The 20,071-nt window shown below is 39.4% G+C and overlaps 1 protein-coding gene across 23 annotated transcripts in view; it reads right to left on the reverse strand.

The window, feature by feature from the left end:
• The window catches only part of SOX5 (SRY-box transcription factor 5), a 643,908-nt gene that overhangs the window by 45,377 nt on the left and 578,460 nt on the right, over positions 1–20,071 (reverse strand). For 21 of the 23 annotated variants that reach the window (XM_057405230.1, XM_057405225.1, XM_057405229.1 and 18 more), the window contains one exon: positions 12,093–12,239. The exons of the other annotated variants lie outside the window; for them this stretch is intronic. In XM_057405230.1, the coding sequence (XP_057261213.1) occupies positions 12,093–12,239 (147 nt within the window). The remainder of the gene's footprint in view (positions 1–12,092; positions 12,240–20,071) is intronic. 23 annotated transcript variants of the gene reach the window in all.

Genomic DNA, 20,071 nt, shown 5'->3' on the forward strand with positions numbered 1-20,071 from the left:
CCATACTAAACCTGCTATGTTTTTGTGACTTATTCTGGGCACAAATCCTAGAGCACTGACTCAACATGTATGTCACCAGTTAATTATGATCAAGACAAGACACTGGGATACTTGGTAAGCACAAGATAATTTTATCGCTTCTCCAGTAATAACATGTATTTATATATCATTATTTTGCTCTGTTTGAGCCCAGAGCAATTTACAAAGTGAGTCCCAAATGATACTATCATGGGAATCCTTCCACCCAGCACTGAACTGTAATCATTTGGGGGTGAAGAACAACAGAGCAGGAAAAGCAGCAGCAAGACATACTGCATCATTTGAAATTTAAAATGTCATGCCAGTAAAACCCATGAGAGTTGTCCAAATGTGAGATTGTTTCAGCCTCAAAATTAGTCTCTGTATGTGCATGTATGTGAGTGTCCACGAGATCTATGTGGATGTATCTATGTATGTTTGGCAATCTTCATCTCTATGGACATTTTGAGGCACTGGCCAGCCTCCATCAAGTTTGATGAAGTCCTCAAATGTCCCATATCATTTGTGTAAAAGGACAATAGGGTGTGTGGGGGGTCACGCTCTAAGCCTTTCCCCTCAGGAGAAGACTCCAGTGCTTACCCACACTTTAATGGACACCAGGGGATCCCTTGGAAAGAGGTACTCTACATTTCCAAATATTGTGAGACTTCAAAAATGAAACTTCTGGCACTCTTGGAGCACCTTGCTCATTTTAAAATGAACGCAGAAGAGAAAGTATCTATTCCGTTTGTTTTGCTCTTCAGGTCTTGGAATATCTGTTCTTTCTGCTCATCATTAGGCTAGCCAAAATGATGCGGCCGTTGTTTTCCTCACCCACTAGCCCCAATAAACTCTAGTTGTTTGGTACAGTAGTGATTTTCTCATCTGTTACACCACCACATCATTCTGCCTATAAGCTGCAGATTACTGGAAGGACTCATTTAGTGTAAAGAAATTGGTATTTCTAAGGCTTTGAAATTACAAACTGTAAATCCAGATAGGAAATGTAATGGGCAAAAGTCATGTGACACCATTTTTACTTCCAATATCATGAATAAAATGCTACTTGACATGCATTTCCCAGCCAAATGTATGTGCTGAATTTCCCTGACCCCAAATTAGGTCTGTGCCTTTTATAGCAAATGTTGAAAGCACAGGCTATTCACACAAATATGATGAATAATAAGCAAACAGAGATGAATGAATACTTCCTAGAGTTTTAATTGCAGATTCTATTTTCAGTGGGCATCAGAAACTAGGATAGGAGTATCCAGAAAGGGAAAGAAAATAACTTCAGAGAAGACTAAGAGTATTGGAAATGGGCACAAAAGGAGTCATTCTGATCTGCAAGCAAAGCAGAAAACCCAACAGAATTTAGACTAGAAGGACTCAAAATTTATTGAGGCAACCAACTGCTAAATTCAAAATATGTTAATTTACAGCTGTAACCTGAAGCCCATACAGTTCTTAGCATGGCTCAAGATAAAAATAATCATTGATCTGGAATGACTAAAGCCCTGAGACAGCTACCTTTGGGAAGAAATTCACAAGAACCCAACACAACAAAAACACTCTCCAGTTTGTTATATACTTATATTTTCTTCCTAATTGTACACTGAATTAAAGTTGCTTTAGTAATTCTGTCACTACATTGCTCCCTTTTCCAGTACACTACTTCGTAGTTTTCTCTGAAGCATTCTGGAGACGAATAAATGTACCCCTGAAACCCAAATTTAAGAAGCTTTTTGTGCCAGTTTTCCCATGGATATGTCATGTTGGGTTGTGCTTGTCACTATGTAACTCCTGTTGTGTTCTGTTAGCTTGAAATCACATAACACGATGTGGCTGATTCATGACGTGACATGTCACTGCCTGGCATGTAAGCTGAAAGCCTGGACGAACCCATGTGCTACATCTCCATACACACATAGCTGTCTGAAATGACCACCTATTTTAAATCTACAAGCAGGTGCTGGCACATTCACTCAAAAAAGTTTAAGAAACACCAGTAACTCATGAAATACTCAAAGTTATATCCTTTCAGTAACATCATGATTGGAAATCGAAAAGCCTCCTCTCCAGTGTTCCCATTAGAGAATGGGAGTCTTCCCCTCCATGCACTCCACATGCCAAGATACTGAGCAATCTTTTTATCAAAGACTTTTTTCCTAATATTTCTCCCCCTCCCCCAGATACTAGTCATGGCATTAGCTTATCTTTCCTTTAAAAGCAGCAAGGAAAAATGTACGAACTGAAATGAAGCAAACAGAAACTAAAATCATTCATTAGCACTAAAAGTACACATTTTAATTCAGTCTGTCAGTATTAGTGGATAAAGGCACATGATCAAGATCAAAATTTTTAATTGGTTTCATATACTAAACCCTGTTGAATTACATGAAAAACCAAAATGGTTTGTTCTGTTAGTTTGCCTGCCTCTGCTGTTCTTGGGATGCTCTTGACTGTTCTCTCTGGATACAACTGAAGTACTTTTACAGATACATTATAGTGAAAAGTCCAATTTTGCTGAGAAATATTTATGCTGTAGCAGAATTGCCAACACGAAGTCTTACTGTGACTTGAGACTGAAAATTAATCCCGCTTAATTAAAACAGTACCTCACAGGTTCATTTTGTTACCTGTTTTCTAAACCTTTGAGATACATTTATATCAATCTGTAAGCTCCAGCCATGACAGCCTGAAGCTTTTTGTTTAAATAAGATTCTCACATAGTCACATGACTCTAGGATCTGGGACTTTAAGGAAGCTATCCATTATAAAATCACAAGATGTAGTCACGCTGCTTTGAAAAAAGCGTGTGAAATGATGAATTCCACATAATTTCTCTGAAACCCTTTTTTGCACCAGTTCATTTTACACTAAACAATTTAAACTGCATTCTGCACAACATATGGGCAGTTCTGAGAATATTGACTTATTTGCCAAAGACTTCATATAACTCTGGAGTTAATACTAACCTACAAGAAACCGTCTCTTTGAATTTGAAAATAAAATAGATTTATTCTCCATTCTGCTGCTTACATGTTGCTCCTCTCCAGCTATCCACAGCTACCAGGGATTACAGAATAAAATGATTCAGATTAAAAAATTTGTAGAGCTCCCTTGTTAAATGATAATGATTCAGCTATGGGAACAGGAATACTTACTGCAAAATATATTTCTTTGATGCTTAGTTTGAACTGCATTCTGCCTGAATGTGTCAAGAGGAGCTAATTTCAAATCTAGCATGTAATGTGGAAGCAAACCACACTGCTGCAGACAAAGCAAGCAGTTTCTGGAAGCCGCTAGACTAATCGCATTAGAATTTGATTCAATCACCTCAGAAATTTACTTTCTATGTTGAAAAAAAGTTCTACATTTGGTAAAAGATGGCTCCGTTGCTGTCTAGTATACAGCCCTGCCAACGCAGCCTATGCACTTTACTTTTGATTATTAACACATGCCACAAAATGCCCAAACACTTCAGATGAAGCTGCAAAAGGGAACATTTAATACCTGAATTACCTGTCTCCTTTCTGGAAATACGCAACAGAATGAGAGTCCTCTGCTCCATTTCAAGCTGACTCCTAATGCCTAGAACAGGTACGTCACTACAACACTATTATTTTGCACAAGCTCCTGGAATAAACACATTCCTTGATTTAGAGAGGCAAACAGCTCTGAGTCTAAAAACTATATCCCTGGAATAAAGCATGACCTTATTTTAGAGAAATTTTATATTATGAAGGAAACTAGAAATTAAACTTATACTGGTACAACTGGGTGGTTTGTTATCTTTATTTAACTTAGAGCTCATATTAGTCCATCTTTGCAGTACTGTGATACACGGAAGCCCTCAGTAAAGAATGTTATATATTTCTCCTCATGGCTTTTTCCCCTTCCTCAGCAGAAAGACCCTCTCCTAAGTGTTTTCCAACTCCCCTCACAAACAAGCCCAACCAAAAGTGAGGAGGATCAAAGAAACCCCCAAAACAACAAAACCAAACCCTGCAACAAGGAACATCTAATTTTTCACTGTTTCATTATGCAGCTCCAGATTCCATGTTCTCCTAAAGTCCCTTTACTGCTCTTCTTATGACTGTGCGACCAATTTGCAACATCAGCTCAACAGCTATCTCAGTGTCACTAAAAAACCTTGACTTTGTGACACATTTTTTCTTGCTTGGGACTCTTCCATTTCCTTCTTCCAAAATGCCGCTCCTTCTCATTAAAGCTTTTTTTCCAAGTGACACTACATGGGCAGTTTTGTCAAAAAATCTTCTGCAATGGTCAATGCATAGGCATTTCTAAGTAACAGAGTAAGATGTAGAGCAGAAACAAAATGTCAGGGGCCAGCATACCTGAATACTGAGGAATTCTGTAACTGGACCTGGCTTTAGTAGCTACCTCCTGAAATTAAGAGTGCCTGGTGTAATAACTTGGTCTATCAGCCTAAAGCCAATGCTGTGGATCATTTACCTAGAAAGAATGAAAATTACTGCCTGCTGCCCATGTCACCAAGTTTGTCACTTAGGAAAACATGGTTATTCGATTTAGTCATACCACGTAAGGAAGGTACTAGCACTAAGGAACAGTAGAGAACTACTAAGAAGAATACACTATGTTTGTCATTACCACTTTGCTTTATGTCTCCGTTATTCCCTGATCTCTGAAGACCTCTCTTTCAGAAATGCAGTGGTCTTGCTTAAACATATCTCACTTTTGTTTTGTAATCACAGGTTTCCGAGAGTTTCCCCTCCTCCCTCTCTTTTTGTTATGTTTTCTTCTGAGTTTTCATTCTAAAACATGCCGACTGAGCCTGACAAGGACAGACTTCCTGGAAACTCTGCTTGAGAGGCAGGTTCCTGTCAGAGAGACATGGTATCAGGAAACAGAACTGTGGAGAGTTAATGTGAAAATGCACCCTAGGAGCCCCTCCATGTATCTAATTCCTTTTTAGAAAGGAGGGAGGGGTGGGAGACAGGCAGAATGCTGTGCAAGTCCCTACTGCTGCTGCTTTTTAGATATATTAACACTGTTTTTATTGTTTGAAAAATATTCTCTATTTCTAGTTCTACTGAGCTCTAGAAAATTGTTTAAAAAGTCACTGTTTATATGCCTGGATGTCATACATAGGAAGAAGAGTAAGAGATAGGAAAATAGTTTCAAAGGTTGTGTCACCAACTCCATATTTTACTGCTTGCGATTAAAAGCATGAGCAGCAAAGGAAAAACGCTTCCAAGTACAGTTATAATTAGCTACAGGGTCTCCATTAAGAATGGACAGGGATACTAAAGAAGTGGCATAGCACCAAGTCGCATAGCAGAGATAAGGCAGATGAGGTCTCGATTTTTTTTATACTTCCTATACACTCATAGAATGGTTCGGGTTGGAAAGTACCTTAAGATCATCTAGTTTCCAACCCCTCTGCCATGGGCAGGGAGGCCTCACACTAGACTATCCCTGCATCCATACAGGGATTTTATCCCTATATACATCTGTAAACTTTTCCTTAATTATCTTACCACCATTTCTAACCTGTCTGATGCACTGACAAGGGGATTGGGAAATGCAAGCACTGAAAAATGTTTTGAATTTAATTATATTCTAGTGATAAGCATTACTATGATGCTGAAGAGTTTAATAGATTAATTTACAAGACTTTTTTTTGCTTTTTTTTTTTTTTTTTTTATATCAGTGGCATATAAAGAATTGTGTCCAGCTTGGAAATTCTCCAACATAAAAGAGCCTTGCAAATCTTGGAGACAAACTTTCTGTAAACATTGCCTTGATGTTCTAACAGGGATTATGCATCTTACATTATCTTAATAAGAACTCTCGTTCTTCACTCTAAATACCAAAGTACTCTCCTTAATAAAAATAAGGATGCCTTAATTTTCTGCTGCTTGGATAGATGTTCAGCATCTGCTGACCTCTTCAACCAAAAGAGGACAGTAACTGCCATTAATATATGGGGCCTAACATGTGCAGTGGGTTGGTTTCAGATAGGTTCTTCTTCTCTATCCTTCAGGAAAAAAAAATGGCAAACACAACCAGTCCTGCCCTTTGATCACCTGTATACAGCCATGATCAGTCTTCTTTATCAGACAGCTGTCCTTTTTATACCTGAAATACTTTCCAGTGCTGTGCAGAACAATTAGCTCATGTTTCAAAAAATATTTGGTATTACTGAATAAAAAGTGCTATGAAGTGGGATACACCAGTATCTTTCTGCATTTGCATAGCAATGCATCTAATCATCTTTACAGCTGAAAATAAATACTTTCCTTTAACATGTTAAAAAAAACGGCAGCTCTGAGGTACAAGGAAACTATATCTCCACTTACCAGCTAGGCTTCTCTGATACTCATTGCTTGATGTGATAAGCAACCTGATGCAGCTATGTACACAGTGAAGATTAATGTTTTCCCCAAGACCCCACCAGCATTACATTCTGAGCTATCATACAATAGAGAAAACTGAGGGAAATGGAAACAAATATATGCAAGCTAACAGGGTGGCTTAGGGTAGTCACCTACAATGAAGCTCAAGTCAATAATTTGCCTGCAGTAGAATGAGAAATATCATCTAGGTGGATTTTCTTATTACCAGGCCATTTTAGAGACTTTTTCTTTCTCCTTCCCTTCAGATGCTTTTCCATATCTTTTTTTCTTTTTTTTTTATCATGCAGGATAAAAATCATAGAATCATAGAATAGTTAGGGTTGGAAAGGACCTTAAGATCATCTAGTTCCAAGCCCCCCTGCCATGGGCAGGGACACCTCACACTAAACCACATCACCCAAGACCTTGTCCAACCTGGTCTTGAACACTGCCAGGGATGGAGCATTCACAACTTCCCTGGGCAACCCATTCCGGTGCCTCACCACCCTAACAGGAAAGAATTTCCTCCTTATATCCAATCTAAACTTCCCCTGTTTAAGTTTTAACCCGTTATCCCTTGTCCTGTCACTACAGTCTCTAATGAAGAGTCCCTCCCCAGCATTCCTATAGGCCCCCTTCAGATACTGGAAGGCTGCTATGTGGTCTCCACGCAGCCTTCTCTTCTCCAGGCTGAACTGCCCCAACTTCCTCAGCCTGTCTTCGTACGGGAGATGCTCCAGTCCCCTGATCATCCTCGTGGCCCTCCTCTGGACTTGTTCCAACAGTTCCATGTCCTTTTTATGTTGAGGACACCAGAACTGCACATGATACTCCAGGTGAGGTCTCACCAACACTAACTATTCTGTGATTCTATGATTTTTATCCTGAGTCAAGAAAGTTTTCCTAGTGAAACTGGGAAGTATAGTCCCATCATCAGTTTTGACTGGAAGAGGAAAATCCCCAACCAGCTCCCCATAGTATATAGTTTACTTATTTTCCCTAATAACACAGCCCATGGTGTGTCTGAATTAAAGTTCCCATTTCCAAAGACCCTTTTTCTTTCTTTTGTCCCTGGTATCAGATGTACTTTGAAAGGAAGTCGACAGTGACTCAGTTGTAGTTTCATACCCAGGCTTGCCTTGCCTAGGTGAGAACAGAACAAGCACACTGTTGGTCCTCTTTCTACCCTTCGTATACTATAAACAGGATGCAAGACACAGGTGGTGCATGTGGCAGCAACTGTAGCATTATCAGCAGATATTTCTCAAAAATGGAAGGATTTCCCCTGGAGAGTCTCTGGCCATTTTAAGGTCAGTCTGTCCTGGCAGAGAGGCAAGCTTTAAGTCGTTCAAGGGTGATTCTATTGCTGACTATAGGCAATATGAGAAACTTTCAATTCGATGTTTACTTTGGTGATCAGAGGATCAAATAACGTGAAATAAGGTACCATACTCGGTTAAGGATTCTCACTGATATTTATCTAGATATTGTAGTTGAGGAGAATTTGATTGTGTATATCCAACTTCTTAGTGCTGTTTCTGGCCTGTCTGAAACACATTTTCTTTCCTTGTCACAACTCCCAGGTGCTACTGCTGAGCAAATAGTAGTATCACTGCCAGAAGTATTTGAAAAGAACAAAAAAAATTGATTTGAACAATCTGCGTGCTGTTGCCATTGATGGAAACACAACTGTGAGTAGGGTTACGGCTGAGGTCATAAGAAGGTTAAAAGAAAAGTGCCCAGGAATCCTCTCCTGTCACATTTCACACTGAATTGCTCCTGTTTTTCAGCAGATGCTACAGACAATGCACTGCGCTCTATTAAATATGGGGAATCATTTAGGTACATTTACAAGCTACATTGAAAATTCACTCCAGAATTACTGTACTTGAAGGGCTACATAGAAAGGGCTAGAATATTGCATCAAGCTGGCACCAGATGCTATATTTATAAGTACTACACAAAAAGAACAAAGGCAGGATGAACAGGGCCCTGGCTGTTTACAAGTGAGGGCAATGTAGCCATCCTTATTCAAGAGTGTAATGCACCTCATCTGAAGTCAGCGAAGACTGTAGCTATCAGGTGATAATCTTGGTAGCACAGTATAGGTCACAGTTCAGATAAAAGTATTCTCTGTAACACTGCTTTTTCAATCGCCTGCATGGCACTGCCCAAGCAAGAGGCTTGAATCACAAGATGGACTGGTAGGTTATTCTGCCTAGTTCTTATCTGCACCTGTGCCTGTTCTCTCCTACTTACTTGGGAGCATGTAACTACCTTGAACACCCAACAGAGCAGCATGCAAGCTTTTGCACGATCAAAGGTAAAATGTGCTTAAGACAGACTTTGGAAATCCAGCACAATTTGGCAAACTTCAAAGATAGTTGCCTTTCAAATGGGTTGTGGAGGAGGCCTTGGTAAATTTGAATGGTATGATTAGCATACCGGCTGTTTTTAAAACTGCTCAAGAAGAAGCTGTGTTAAAATCCATTTCCGCAAGACACACGCATTTTCTTTTGGACAGGCTCCACTAGCTCTGTTTCTTAAATCAATTTTTCTGGCACCGACTTCTTCTTGGAAGAATGTACGACACCAGCTCAGTTTCCTAACCAAAACTTGACAGAATGTGTGCAGCACAGCATAATGGCATCTCTACTTCATGGTTTCCTAAAAGTTACAGTACAGAAACCCAGGAAGTGAATTTGACTATTCCAGGTCACATCTGTTGAAAGTCGAGTAAGACAACAGAAGATGCCAGGGTAGTCTGCCCAGCACAGTGTTCAAACACTGGTGAGGGCCACTGATAAAAGGTTTGCCAAAACAGGAGTTGCCAAGGTCTTAGAGGAGTTTCAGGGATGTGTTCAAGTCTTACTAGATTTAAAGGATGATCCTTGGCAAACTCCCCCTGATGCTTCTCAGCATTTCTAGAGCCAACAGTTGTTCCATCTGCTGCTGAGGCCGACTTTGAAGAATCCTTGCAAAGAGCAGCACACTAACTTTAACACTATACAATAAGGAAAAATACACAGCTTTTCAGAAGTGACCTAGATGTTTGCCAGTAGCTTGACACACTCTCAGGTAAGGCTGTCTCCTTGTCTCCAAACACTTGAGTGTATTACCAAAGCTGCGCTAGTGTAAACTGTGGGCTGAAAACAGAGATTTAGCAAACAGTATTTATTGAAAGATTGTCCAAGACATTAGCTGTTCATCTGCGGAAGTCTGACGTACAGTAGCAGTGAGAAAGACCACCACGCACTAACTTCAAGAACCAAGTTACTGCTGGGGGATTCAAAAAAGAGAAAACTAAAAAATGGTTGTGAAACTCAAGACAGACACTCCTTGACAACAGTTAAAAAAATTAAATTAAAATCAGCAAACACAGCAAACTTTTGGAGCTGCTGAACACAAACAAGCTTTGAAAAAGGAAAGGAAGGTCCACACAGACACGAAGGTGTTTCATTTCAACATTTAAGCTTCAGTTTCTGCCGCTGTGATAGATTTGCCAGCGTGTTTTCTGAGCGAGGCCACTGCACTATTGTATAAGCTTTATTCTAATTACTGTAGGCTGTATAAAGGTTTCTTTATCATTTAGTATTATAAATAATTGTGCTTCCAGGCTGGAGTTCAAAGCTCAGTACAGCATTCGCACAACAGCACAGGCAGGTCAGATGACCTTTCTCCAATTCTCCTCTCTGGTGCTGAGGACAGACAAAGTGGTATGTCTGTCATACGCCATTACCATTAGAACAGAATCTTGTTCTTTTATTACAACTGAACTCTGCCGGATTTCTCAGCAGGAATGCTAAGCGAAATCAATGTCTTGGATTTCCAGGCTGAGCTTGGAGGTCACAGCCACTCTATCATTTCTCAGCATTACCCCTTCTCTTTCTCTCACTCTCTCTCTGAGCCTCCAACTGGCACACAGCAGATTGAAAACAGCATGCATCACAGGGCTCACGCTGCACAATTTTACAGCCTTTTGGAGCCCCCTTCCTTTCCTTTTGGCCCACTTTTTTTCCTTGTTTTTTTTTTGTTTTTGTTTTTTTTTTCAATTTGCAAATAAGTTTTGTTTGTGTCCTACAGATCTGCAAGCCAAAGGCATTGGAACACCTACAAATACGAAAAAGCAGTAACACACACAGGAGAATAGAGCTGATCCTGACAGTTGCCAGTAAGATGGTTATCCTTGATGTTACCAGTAGATATGGCAGACCTTCTAATTCCATGATCGCCACAAAATAAATACAGTATCCCCTTAGATCTCAGCAGACATTCTGCTTGCGCACAGAGATCCAAAAACACTGGGATTTTAAGTATAGTGGATCTTGCAAGCTGCCAGCCACACACAAAAAGACCCTTGTAAAATGCACAAAAATCTCTTATTAACCACAGACATGACTTTTTTCTGGGGGGAAAAAAAACCCCGAACCATCAACAAAAAAGAAAACCAAAAAAAACCAAACTATCATTCAGCACTGCATGGCTTTGTGATTCATTGCTCCATACTATATAAAAGAAGAGGCCAAGCCAAGAATAAACTTTGGGAAGTCAGGAAGTGAGAAGAAAGAAAATGTAGACCCAGAACTTGATGCTCTAGCACAACAGCTACGAGTTTCACACCACTTATTCTGTACTTTGAACATGCATCTCACTGAGCTGACAATGGTTTTATTTATTTGTCTGGTTATTTTTAATCTGTGCTGTTTTACTGTTAGGGTAAAAACAAGACACTGCTGTCAACTCAAGGAATCTTTTCTGATGTGATAAAGGACACGGACAGCATGCTAGAGGACACTAACAAAAAGAAAGGATACATTTTTATCAAGCTCTGTCACCTAAATGGGACTGCCTTTTCCCTTCATCCCTTAGCTAAATTGTTCCCTCATGTTTTTTAACACCTAAGATGTGCCATTCAGTCTTGACCCATTGCTTTTGCTCAGCTGTGGCATAAGCTGAGCTCACCTTATTCTGGTGAGCTCAGCTTATGCCACAGCTGAGAAAAGTATGTGCTACCAGACATATTCTGTGTGTTTTTTTCTATGTATAACTTGTGTACTGGTTGCATTATACAGCTGAACTACAAGCTGTTAGCTTGATCTCTTAAATGAGTACAGACCTAATTGCCCAGCTATGACCAAAATTGCTAACCAGAGCCCATCACTTGATGGACAGAATCCAGCCTTGTTCTATCACACAACAGACATTCCTTTGGAGACTTGCTCCCCCACAGACTCCCACTGAACCCCAGGAGAGGACCTGGTCACAAATGAGATAGACGTCCTACTGCTTCCCATCTCTCACTGACACACTGCTAACCTGACTCCGGTCTAGAGTTCTGAGAGAAAAGGCCAGCTGTGTGCTAGAAAAGAAGATGATCACCTCAGCCTGCCACCCGTTACTGAAGATGGAAGAAACAGCAGCGTGATAGCTAGGACACTGCAAAGGAACCATGGGTTCTCAGCTGAGGTGGTGTGTGCTACTGTCACTGTTCATAAATGGTTGTTTGGTTTTTCTGTGCTGGGGTTCTCCCACTGGAAAAACTGCACTACAGGCATCCTCCCATTTCAGGAAACCATCCTGAGAACAAAGCTGCCTGTGTCTGACATGCACACACACACCCTTGAGAAAAAAAACACACATGCAAGTACCCTCACTGTGAGGAACACAGCGCTGCAGGGCCCCGTACAGTACCTTGCTTTTGGGTGGAGGGCTGTTTGTGCTCTTGTCTGTGTGGATGCTGGTAGGGGATACAGCAGCACCAAGGTTACCCTGGGGTATGCCAGGTATCTTGCCTCCTGGAGACACTTGCATTGCAGCAAGTTGGGCAGCATACAACTGCTGTAAAAACAAACAACAAATGCGGGGGTGGGGGGGAGAAGAGAGGAGAGACATCATCAGTAAATAAATAATTTTCCCAGAAATTCTTCTGCTGCAGATAATATATTTTCCTTCTGATGGGTATTCTTTTAATTGAGCACGCTGGTATATTTCAAAACAAGAATGTCAACATGAGAAATGTCCCAGCTTCCCTGTGTGTCCAGGGATTCAAAACAAGGAACAAAACATCATCTTCATGGTTTCTGTGAGCCACTGGGCAATCTTGCTTTTCCTGAGACTACTTAAGCATTAAGAGCATCTCCACTGATCATATGCATTGACCCCTGTGAAATTCACATAATGTTTGATATGATGATCTCTGTGCTACCACTTTATGTTTCTTTATTTTACTTGCTATATTTTTCTTGTTTGTACAGGCCGTAAGTTGTTCAGGACAGGAATGCCAAAATTTTGTTTAGCACTTACTGTGAGAGTCCACTTTCAGTTGGGTTCTGGGAACCACTACAGTCAATATAAATACATACAAATGGATGGTAATGTACTGTCCATTAGCAACTAGAAGCTCCAATTAGACTAAGAACCCTTTCTGTGGAACAGGTATTTCAGTATTAGCATGTGAATACTTATAATCACAGTCATCTGTTTAAAGTAAAGCACTACAGTAAGAGTATAATTGACAGAGGTCAAAAGCAGAGAGAAAACAGGCAAACTGGCAGTGCCTGGAAGCTCCCCTGACCTGCAAAAAAAAAGTGAAGAAAATAAATACGGTGGGCAGGACAAGCAGCAACTGCTGCTATTCTGCAAACAGAGGAATTTAGGTGAAGCCTAACAGAAGTCAGATGCCTGAGAAAGCAGGTAATGTAGTAAAAAAGGCTTTACCTCCCCGGTCACAATATCAGTTTCAAAGACCGATGCGACATATTATTTGTGCTGTACAGTACATGTGTAATGTGTAACACTGCATGATGGTGCTCTCTGCCTGCAGGTGCTAACAGAGCTTCTGAGACCGGATAACACGCAGGAACATGGTACTGGATGTGAAAAAAACAAGGAGGCTTCAATATGACTAGTCCAAGGAGTCTTGTTAGTGGTGCCTAGTTGCTTTGCTTCTGTTTGTTTAGTTAACTGCATATGCTGATAAAAGAACAAAGGTCAGGCACCAGACTGGAGGGCACGAAGAAATGCTAATACAAACCAACAAGTTTTAAAGAGGAGAATGGGGATTTGTATTCAACACGGAGCTGTGTAAAAGGTAGAGAGACACTGTTAATGTGAGTTCAGAGTATATAAACCCTGTAGCATACACTTAACTTGATCAAATGGGCAAGATCTACTGCTCTGATCTTGGACAACCCCAAACATTGTCCCGTGGCTCCCTGTACAAACTCTTCCCTTCACTGGTGCACAGTCCTAGCCCTTTCACATAATTAAAAGTAACCTATTTCTGTTCTTTCAGGTGTAATCAGGCACCAAGTTCTTACTTATTTCTCTTTTACTCTTTCTATTCTTTTCAGTTTTGAATCCTTTTTATTTCTTTTCTCTACTTTGATCACTGCTTGTTCCTTATTTTTCTGTACTTCTTAATCACCATTTATCTATCCCTTTCTGTTTAGTCTCCCTCTCTTTCCCCATCATCCATTCATTCACCTGTTTTGTCCTTGCCTCTCCCTCAAATTTATTTATTCATTTATTCTATGTGTTACCCCCAGCGAGTCTGAGCCAATAGATGCAAATCAACTACAGATAAAAGTCATCAAAAACAATCCAGCCACAAATCAGTCACAGATTCAAATGTATGTATTTATCAGTTGAAGTTCATATCCATTCATTCTTTCAAAAGACTAAATCCAGCAGGGAGAAAGGAACAAGGGTCTGTGTCAACCAGAGAAGAACTGCAGCAGGCAGTTCAAGGAAAACCAAGCCAGATTCACGTATGAATTAATACATCAGAAGGGCAATAGTTGTTTAAGAAATAGGATCCATGTCTAGGGAACAGCTCAAACATAATCGGACTTTGGTAATGACACAACAGATCTAGGAAACGCTTTTTCTTTTATTTTGCTCCCTAATAAAAAAAAAAAAAATGGCAAAAGACATCCAGGCAATTATGGGAAAAAGACAAAAGAAAGTCAAATAACCACTGAGCAGGAAAGGTTCAAGCCTGCTGCTAAACCGTAGATTACCTATCAGAGAATATGCCTAGTCCACACATAAAGGTAAAAATAACGTAGCCAGTTTGGACACGTAGCAGTCCTGAACCAACTGGAGATCACTGACAGGCCATACAGGAGGCCACCTGTGGAGGACTGAACCTCCCAGAAATTTCTGTGAGCCTTTGAGAAAGACTTTTCAAACAGAATCCTTGGGAATGGAAACAGAATGAGAAGAGAGAGAAATCTCTACCTCAAACATTGTTCTCAACCTTCTGTTGAGGTCCAAAGAGTAAAACAAAAGAACTAGACTATATGCAGAACATGGTGTCTAAGAATGTGTAGCATCTAACACCCATTTAGTGGTCACTGCGAAACGTGTTGGAAGTCATGGCTCTTCCTTACAGTATTGTTATCAATCATCTTTTTGGCACTGCATCCGAAGTAGATGATGACTAAATAAGCAAGGGGAATGAATTTCCCTATGCAACAGCTCTGGTGAAAGCCATTTTTAAGTAATAAATGGAATATATGGAATTTCAAATGTTTGCCTTGCACTCAGTTCAGGGACAGATACACCTCAAGAGAGTGAAGCACAAAGTATAGTGTGCATTAAACTGTAAGGAGGGGTCTAAGGCTATAAAGCCTTCATTCATGCTTTGTAAAAACTTATGTTCTCCTGTTATCAGATTTAACATATCACCTCTTATTTAATTCATTTTGAGAGTTATAAACAAACATCAAATAAAATCTTATGAGAAGCCCCTTGTTAGAGTACCCTCTTAAAAAGTCCCTTCTTGCAACAGAAACCAACTATTCTATGAAAAGCAAAATCAGGCACAGCTCTAAAATGAAAACCATGTAGCTTATGAACTTGCAAGAGTCTGAATCCTATTTAACAAGCAAGATTGTTCCTGCATTTCCCCTCTATTTCTAAAAATGGGCAGAAATATACAACATGCAGCACATTTCTCAGACTGTCAATATGTTTGTGTTTTGACATTACTGAACTTGTCTATTCTTATTTAGTTGTTTTAGGACATGACGACCTTTAGATTATACCCAAGGAAAGGGCAATGGTGTGACCAAGTGCTGTGAAATCAAGACAGCTAAATGACAACAAATTATGTATTCATTTCACAGACAAACTCAACTCCAACAAAAGAACATTTCTACCCCTGCTTTCCCAACAGAGTTTCAAATTCTAGGACAGTGTATGAATTGACGCAGTTTAAACAGTAAACCATCACCTAAAATGCACCCTTATACTTTTCACAGTAATGAAACACAGACCTCAAAAAGTGCCATTTAAAATGTTACTCTGTATCATTGCTGTAATACACTGTTCTTGAGCCTTTTAATTTGTACCCCAAACACAGACTCCTGAATTCTTGCTATCTCTAACCTAAAGGCTCAACCTCAAATTCTAGTACTCAAGTTCATTTTGCTGCACTACAACTCATACAAGAATTTCAACCCATACGGTTTTGACTGGTTTATTGTGACCAAGGCACTCACTTGAAATCAATGAAGCACTACAGCTTTAGACAAGTTTATTTTTGCTATACATGATAAATAAGTGCAATATTCTAAATTTAGTAAGAAGGTAGAACAGGCTTCTGAAAAAAAACAATTAAAAAGTAACATCTATTGTTTGTTTATAACTAAAGGACTATTACAGTTTATAACTAAATGACTATAAATAGTTTCAGCTACCCTGCCCATGTGCAATATTGCATGCCTTTTTAATGTTTTGTCATTAACCTTTTATGAAAACCTCTATGGAAGCAAAATCCTCAGAACTAAAGCACAATATGATACACTTTTAAATGAGCAGGAGGTATAGTTATTTTTTTAATGTTGCTCCCCTGTTCTTAAGCTATTAAACAAAAATTCCCCTCCTCCCTAGGTCATCACCTAAACCACTTACAATTCTTCCGATATATTAAGCAGAAGTATTCAGCTGAACTCTCCAAATGGACTAGCTCTAACAGCTCTTGACTTGATGACTCTGTACTACATCAATAGCAAAGCCTTAAGGTTAGACCAGCTTTGAAAACCTTCCCCTTGGGCATTGTTGTTACATGTTAACAATGCTCATTACTGCTTTGAGGGTACACTAAAAATGAATTCTTGTTCTATTAATATCGAAAATGAGAATGAGATTTAATAGCAATTTTAAAAAGGGTTGAACAAATTGTTAGCAATTACATACGCAGAGATAGTTGATTCAAACATCTACAGGCATTTTGATTAAAGTATTATTTCTTTTTAAAATACTTTTATTAGTGAACAATAGAGACTAAGAGCTGTTATTAAAAAAAACAGAGAGAGATAGAGACAGGTGAGACTGGAGACTGAATTGGTTATTGCAATAAATTTGTTTCTGACATAAACTAGTTTTTCAGTGGAGTTACCACAGCGATGAATTTACAAACCACTGTGTCTAAATGTCTGAACTGTTGACTGATCCAACACTTCAATTTCTTTGTCATTTTGAGACCCATCATTAAAAATATACACATGAATGGCCCTGTTCTTTGATTTTTTGCATAATCTGGGGGGAGAAAACGGTATAAATTGAGATTCTCTCATTCAGAATACATTAATTGCATTTTCTTTACCTCAAAATTTATGCTTATATAAGGCATGCAAAGTGCTTGATTACAGCAGAAAGAATTAATTTTGGATCTGTTCATTTAAAAGCAGGACACAAGGGATTGGAAAGAAAAAGGAATTCACTTAAAACAAACATTTGACATGTATCTGTCATGGTTTAAATCCAGCTGGTAACACAGAACCACGCAGCCGCTTGCTCACTCCCCCCATTTTTATTTCCCCCCTGTCCCTGGCGGGATGGGGAGGAGAACTGAAAGAATGTAATTCCCACAGGTTGAGATAAGAACAGTCCAGTAACGAAGGTATAACACAAACCCACTACTGCTACCATCAATAATAATAATGATAAGGGGAATAACATGGGGAGAGAATACAACCGCTCACCAGCCGCCGACTGATGCCCAGCCTGACCTGAGCAACAACTGGTCCTTTCCGGTAACTCCCCCCAATTTATATACTGGGCATGATGTGCTGGGGTATGGAATACCCCTTTGGCCAATTTGGGTCAGGTGTCCTGTCTCTGTTTCCTCCCGGCTTCTTGTGCCTCTCCTCACTGGCAGAGCATGACAGACTGGAGTCCTTGATAAGGGTAAAGGTTACTTAGCAATAACTAAAAATATCGGTGTGTTACCAGCATTGTTCTCAGACTAAAGTTGAATACACAGCATTGCACCAGCTACTAGGAAGGAGAAAAATGACTGTTACGGCTGAACCCAGGACAACATCCTACTGTAGGATTATTTTTTAAAGGTAGTGGCAACATAGATAAAAACTACAGAAATCAGAATTCATGCTGCCCTCCTTAGCGATTAATGGCAATGCTTTCTAGATCTACCATGAAAAAAGTTCTTCATTTAACTCTTCATTACATATCTGAAAGGTTGAAATGCCAGATTTTTAATTTTTTTTAAGTTTCCTTCAAAGATAGTCAAACATTTCAAAGGGACTCACTAATTTGTACATTCAAAACTTCAGCAAAGCCTTTAAAGTTCCATTTGTTTGCACCAACTGGGGGATTTTCAGAAAACAAAGATAATATGTGAACAGAAATTCAAACAGCTCCTTTAAAACTGTGCCCAAAGGTAATTTTATTCAGCTGCAGTGCTGAAGTTTGCTAGCTTTCACTTTGGGCCAATTTCAGGTAAGGACACTATAGTTTAAGATCCTGAGATGCACTTAAGAGTATTTTGGTTTATTTTGGGTTTATTTTATTTTAATTTTTTTGCTTAGAATTCTGAACACAGTTGGATAATTATTACTGATCTACCTACCGTATGTCCTTATCACACCCAATTCCTAAAAGAAATTGACTTGACTCCCAGTGCTGAGGTACGCATATGTCCCACAGACACTCTTTCTGGAAGGGAACCTTGCCTGAACTAGCTTTTCCTTTATTCCCCAAGCAAAAAATAGCATGCTGGATGAATTCACCCCCAAATTGTGGACCACACAGAGACTAGACAAGATACATTAAATGTTGAAAAGCTACACTGTTCTTTCCCATGGCCACAGAAACCAGCTAACCTCCTTTGAAAACTCTCATCCTAGCTTTGCTCTGTATTTAGCCCAAGGGAGAAAACCAGGTAAGTGTATCATGAATCAAGGAACAATTACAAGTATTTGAAAGTTAAGACTGAGCAAATTAATAGATATGCAATATGCTGCTTTCAATCAGAGGACATTGGTAAATCAGAGAGCATTGGTAACACTCGGAGGAACTTCCCAGAGAAACTGTGGCTTTTGATTCATGGTGTTTCAGTCAAGATCAGATGTGTTTCTGGAATACGTGCTTTAAACAAAGAGTTCATTATGCCAAATAATTTATTTTACATCTTGTTTTGTCAGACTAGACAACCTAGTAGTCTCTCTAGCCTTTAAAACCCTAAGCCTTAGAAAGAAACATTAAGAAAAACAAGTTCTCAATTAGAAAAACTGTAAAGCATTCACGAACAAAATAAGGCTACATTTATATATTTCTTGCATGCAGGTTACAAGCACAGCCTTGTAATCACCATCTCTCTCGTATTAGAAAAACATCACTTTTAGAATCAGTAACCACAAGTCTCCATAAAATATGATTCTGGTAGCTGATCTTGAGGGTTCCAGGCTCGCAGGCCTTATTCCTGAGAATAATCTCACTGTAGTCAACAGGACAGCTTTGCCTGTGCCAGGCTGAATGCACTAGTTCTTTCCTCATTTGGAACTTGTATGCTATGACCAACTGGGGATCCTTGGCATCCAGAAACAAGGCTGGAGTCCAGATCACTGAAAACCTAAATGAGCTTTAAGTCTGCATTTGAAATAATAAAGACTTCTATCGTCCACAGTACAGCCACATCAATGCTTGCTTTGCTTGTAGAACAGTGAATAAAGTAAAATCTGTAGGTACAATTTATGGTAGCTCTGAATTTTGTCAGAAACTAGTGCACTTTCAATGGATAGGACAATGACTTTAGCTGGAGTACAACTATGTTTTAATTTATAGAGGTGTCTATAGGAAACACGCTAACCATAACACTCTACAATGTTAAGAAATTCAGTTTTCCCTGAAAAGCAGTCTTTAATTCTGCCAATGGATAAATGCTATTCAAATATTAGCAAGGTGAGAATCAGCACCCCTGACATCAACTGACTGTTCCTGGTGAAACAGGAAGACTGTAAGAAACTCCTGATTAGAACCTAGACCTCACGGCTCCTTTGTCCCATGCCTTAACAAGAAGACAATCCTTCTACAGGATGCAACTGTGGGAACTTATCAATAGACACTTCCTATCAGAGGCTAGTAAGATCTGTTAGTTTCTGTGATAAAATACCATTGTAAACTGTGTATTTAAGATTGCCTCCTCTTTACAAATGAAGAGTCTTTAACTGGAAAACTGCCCAACTGGCCTACATATCCATACATACCATATTCACACCATATGACAGTAATTGAAATAGAGTGACTATATGGAAAGCATATTGGAGGGGAAACTTGATAATGGCTTCTGGAAAAAGCTTGTTGGATGAAATGTTGCAGATGAACAGTGTCCCCTTCAAGGAAAGTAATTAATATTGTACATA

Source organism: Pezoporus wallicus, unplaced genomic scaffold (assembly GCF_028554395.1).
Source record: "Pezoporus wallicus isolate ANWC-B61680 ecotype Strahan unplaced genomic scaffold, APGP_CSIRO_Pwel_v1 contig_6789, whole genome shotgun sequence".
NCBI classification, from domain to species: Eukaryota; Metazoa; Chordata; class Aves; order Psittaciformes; family Psittacidae; genus Pezoporus; species Pezoporus wallicus.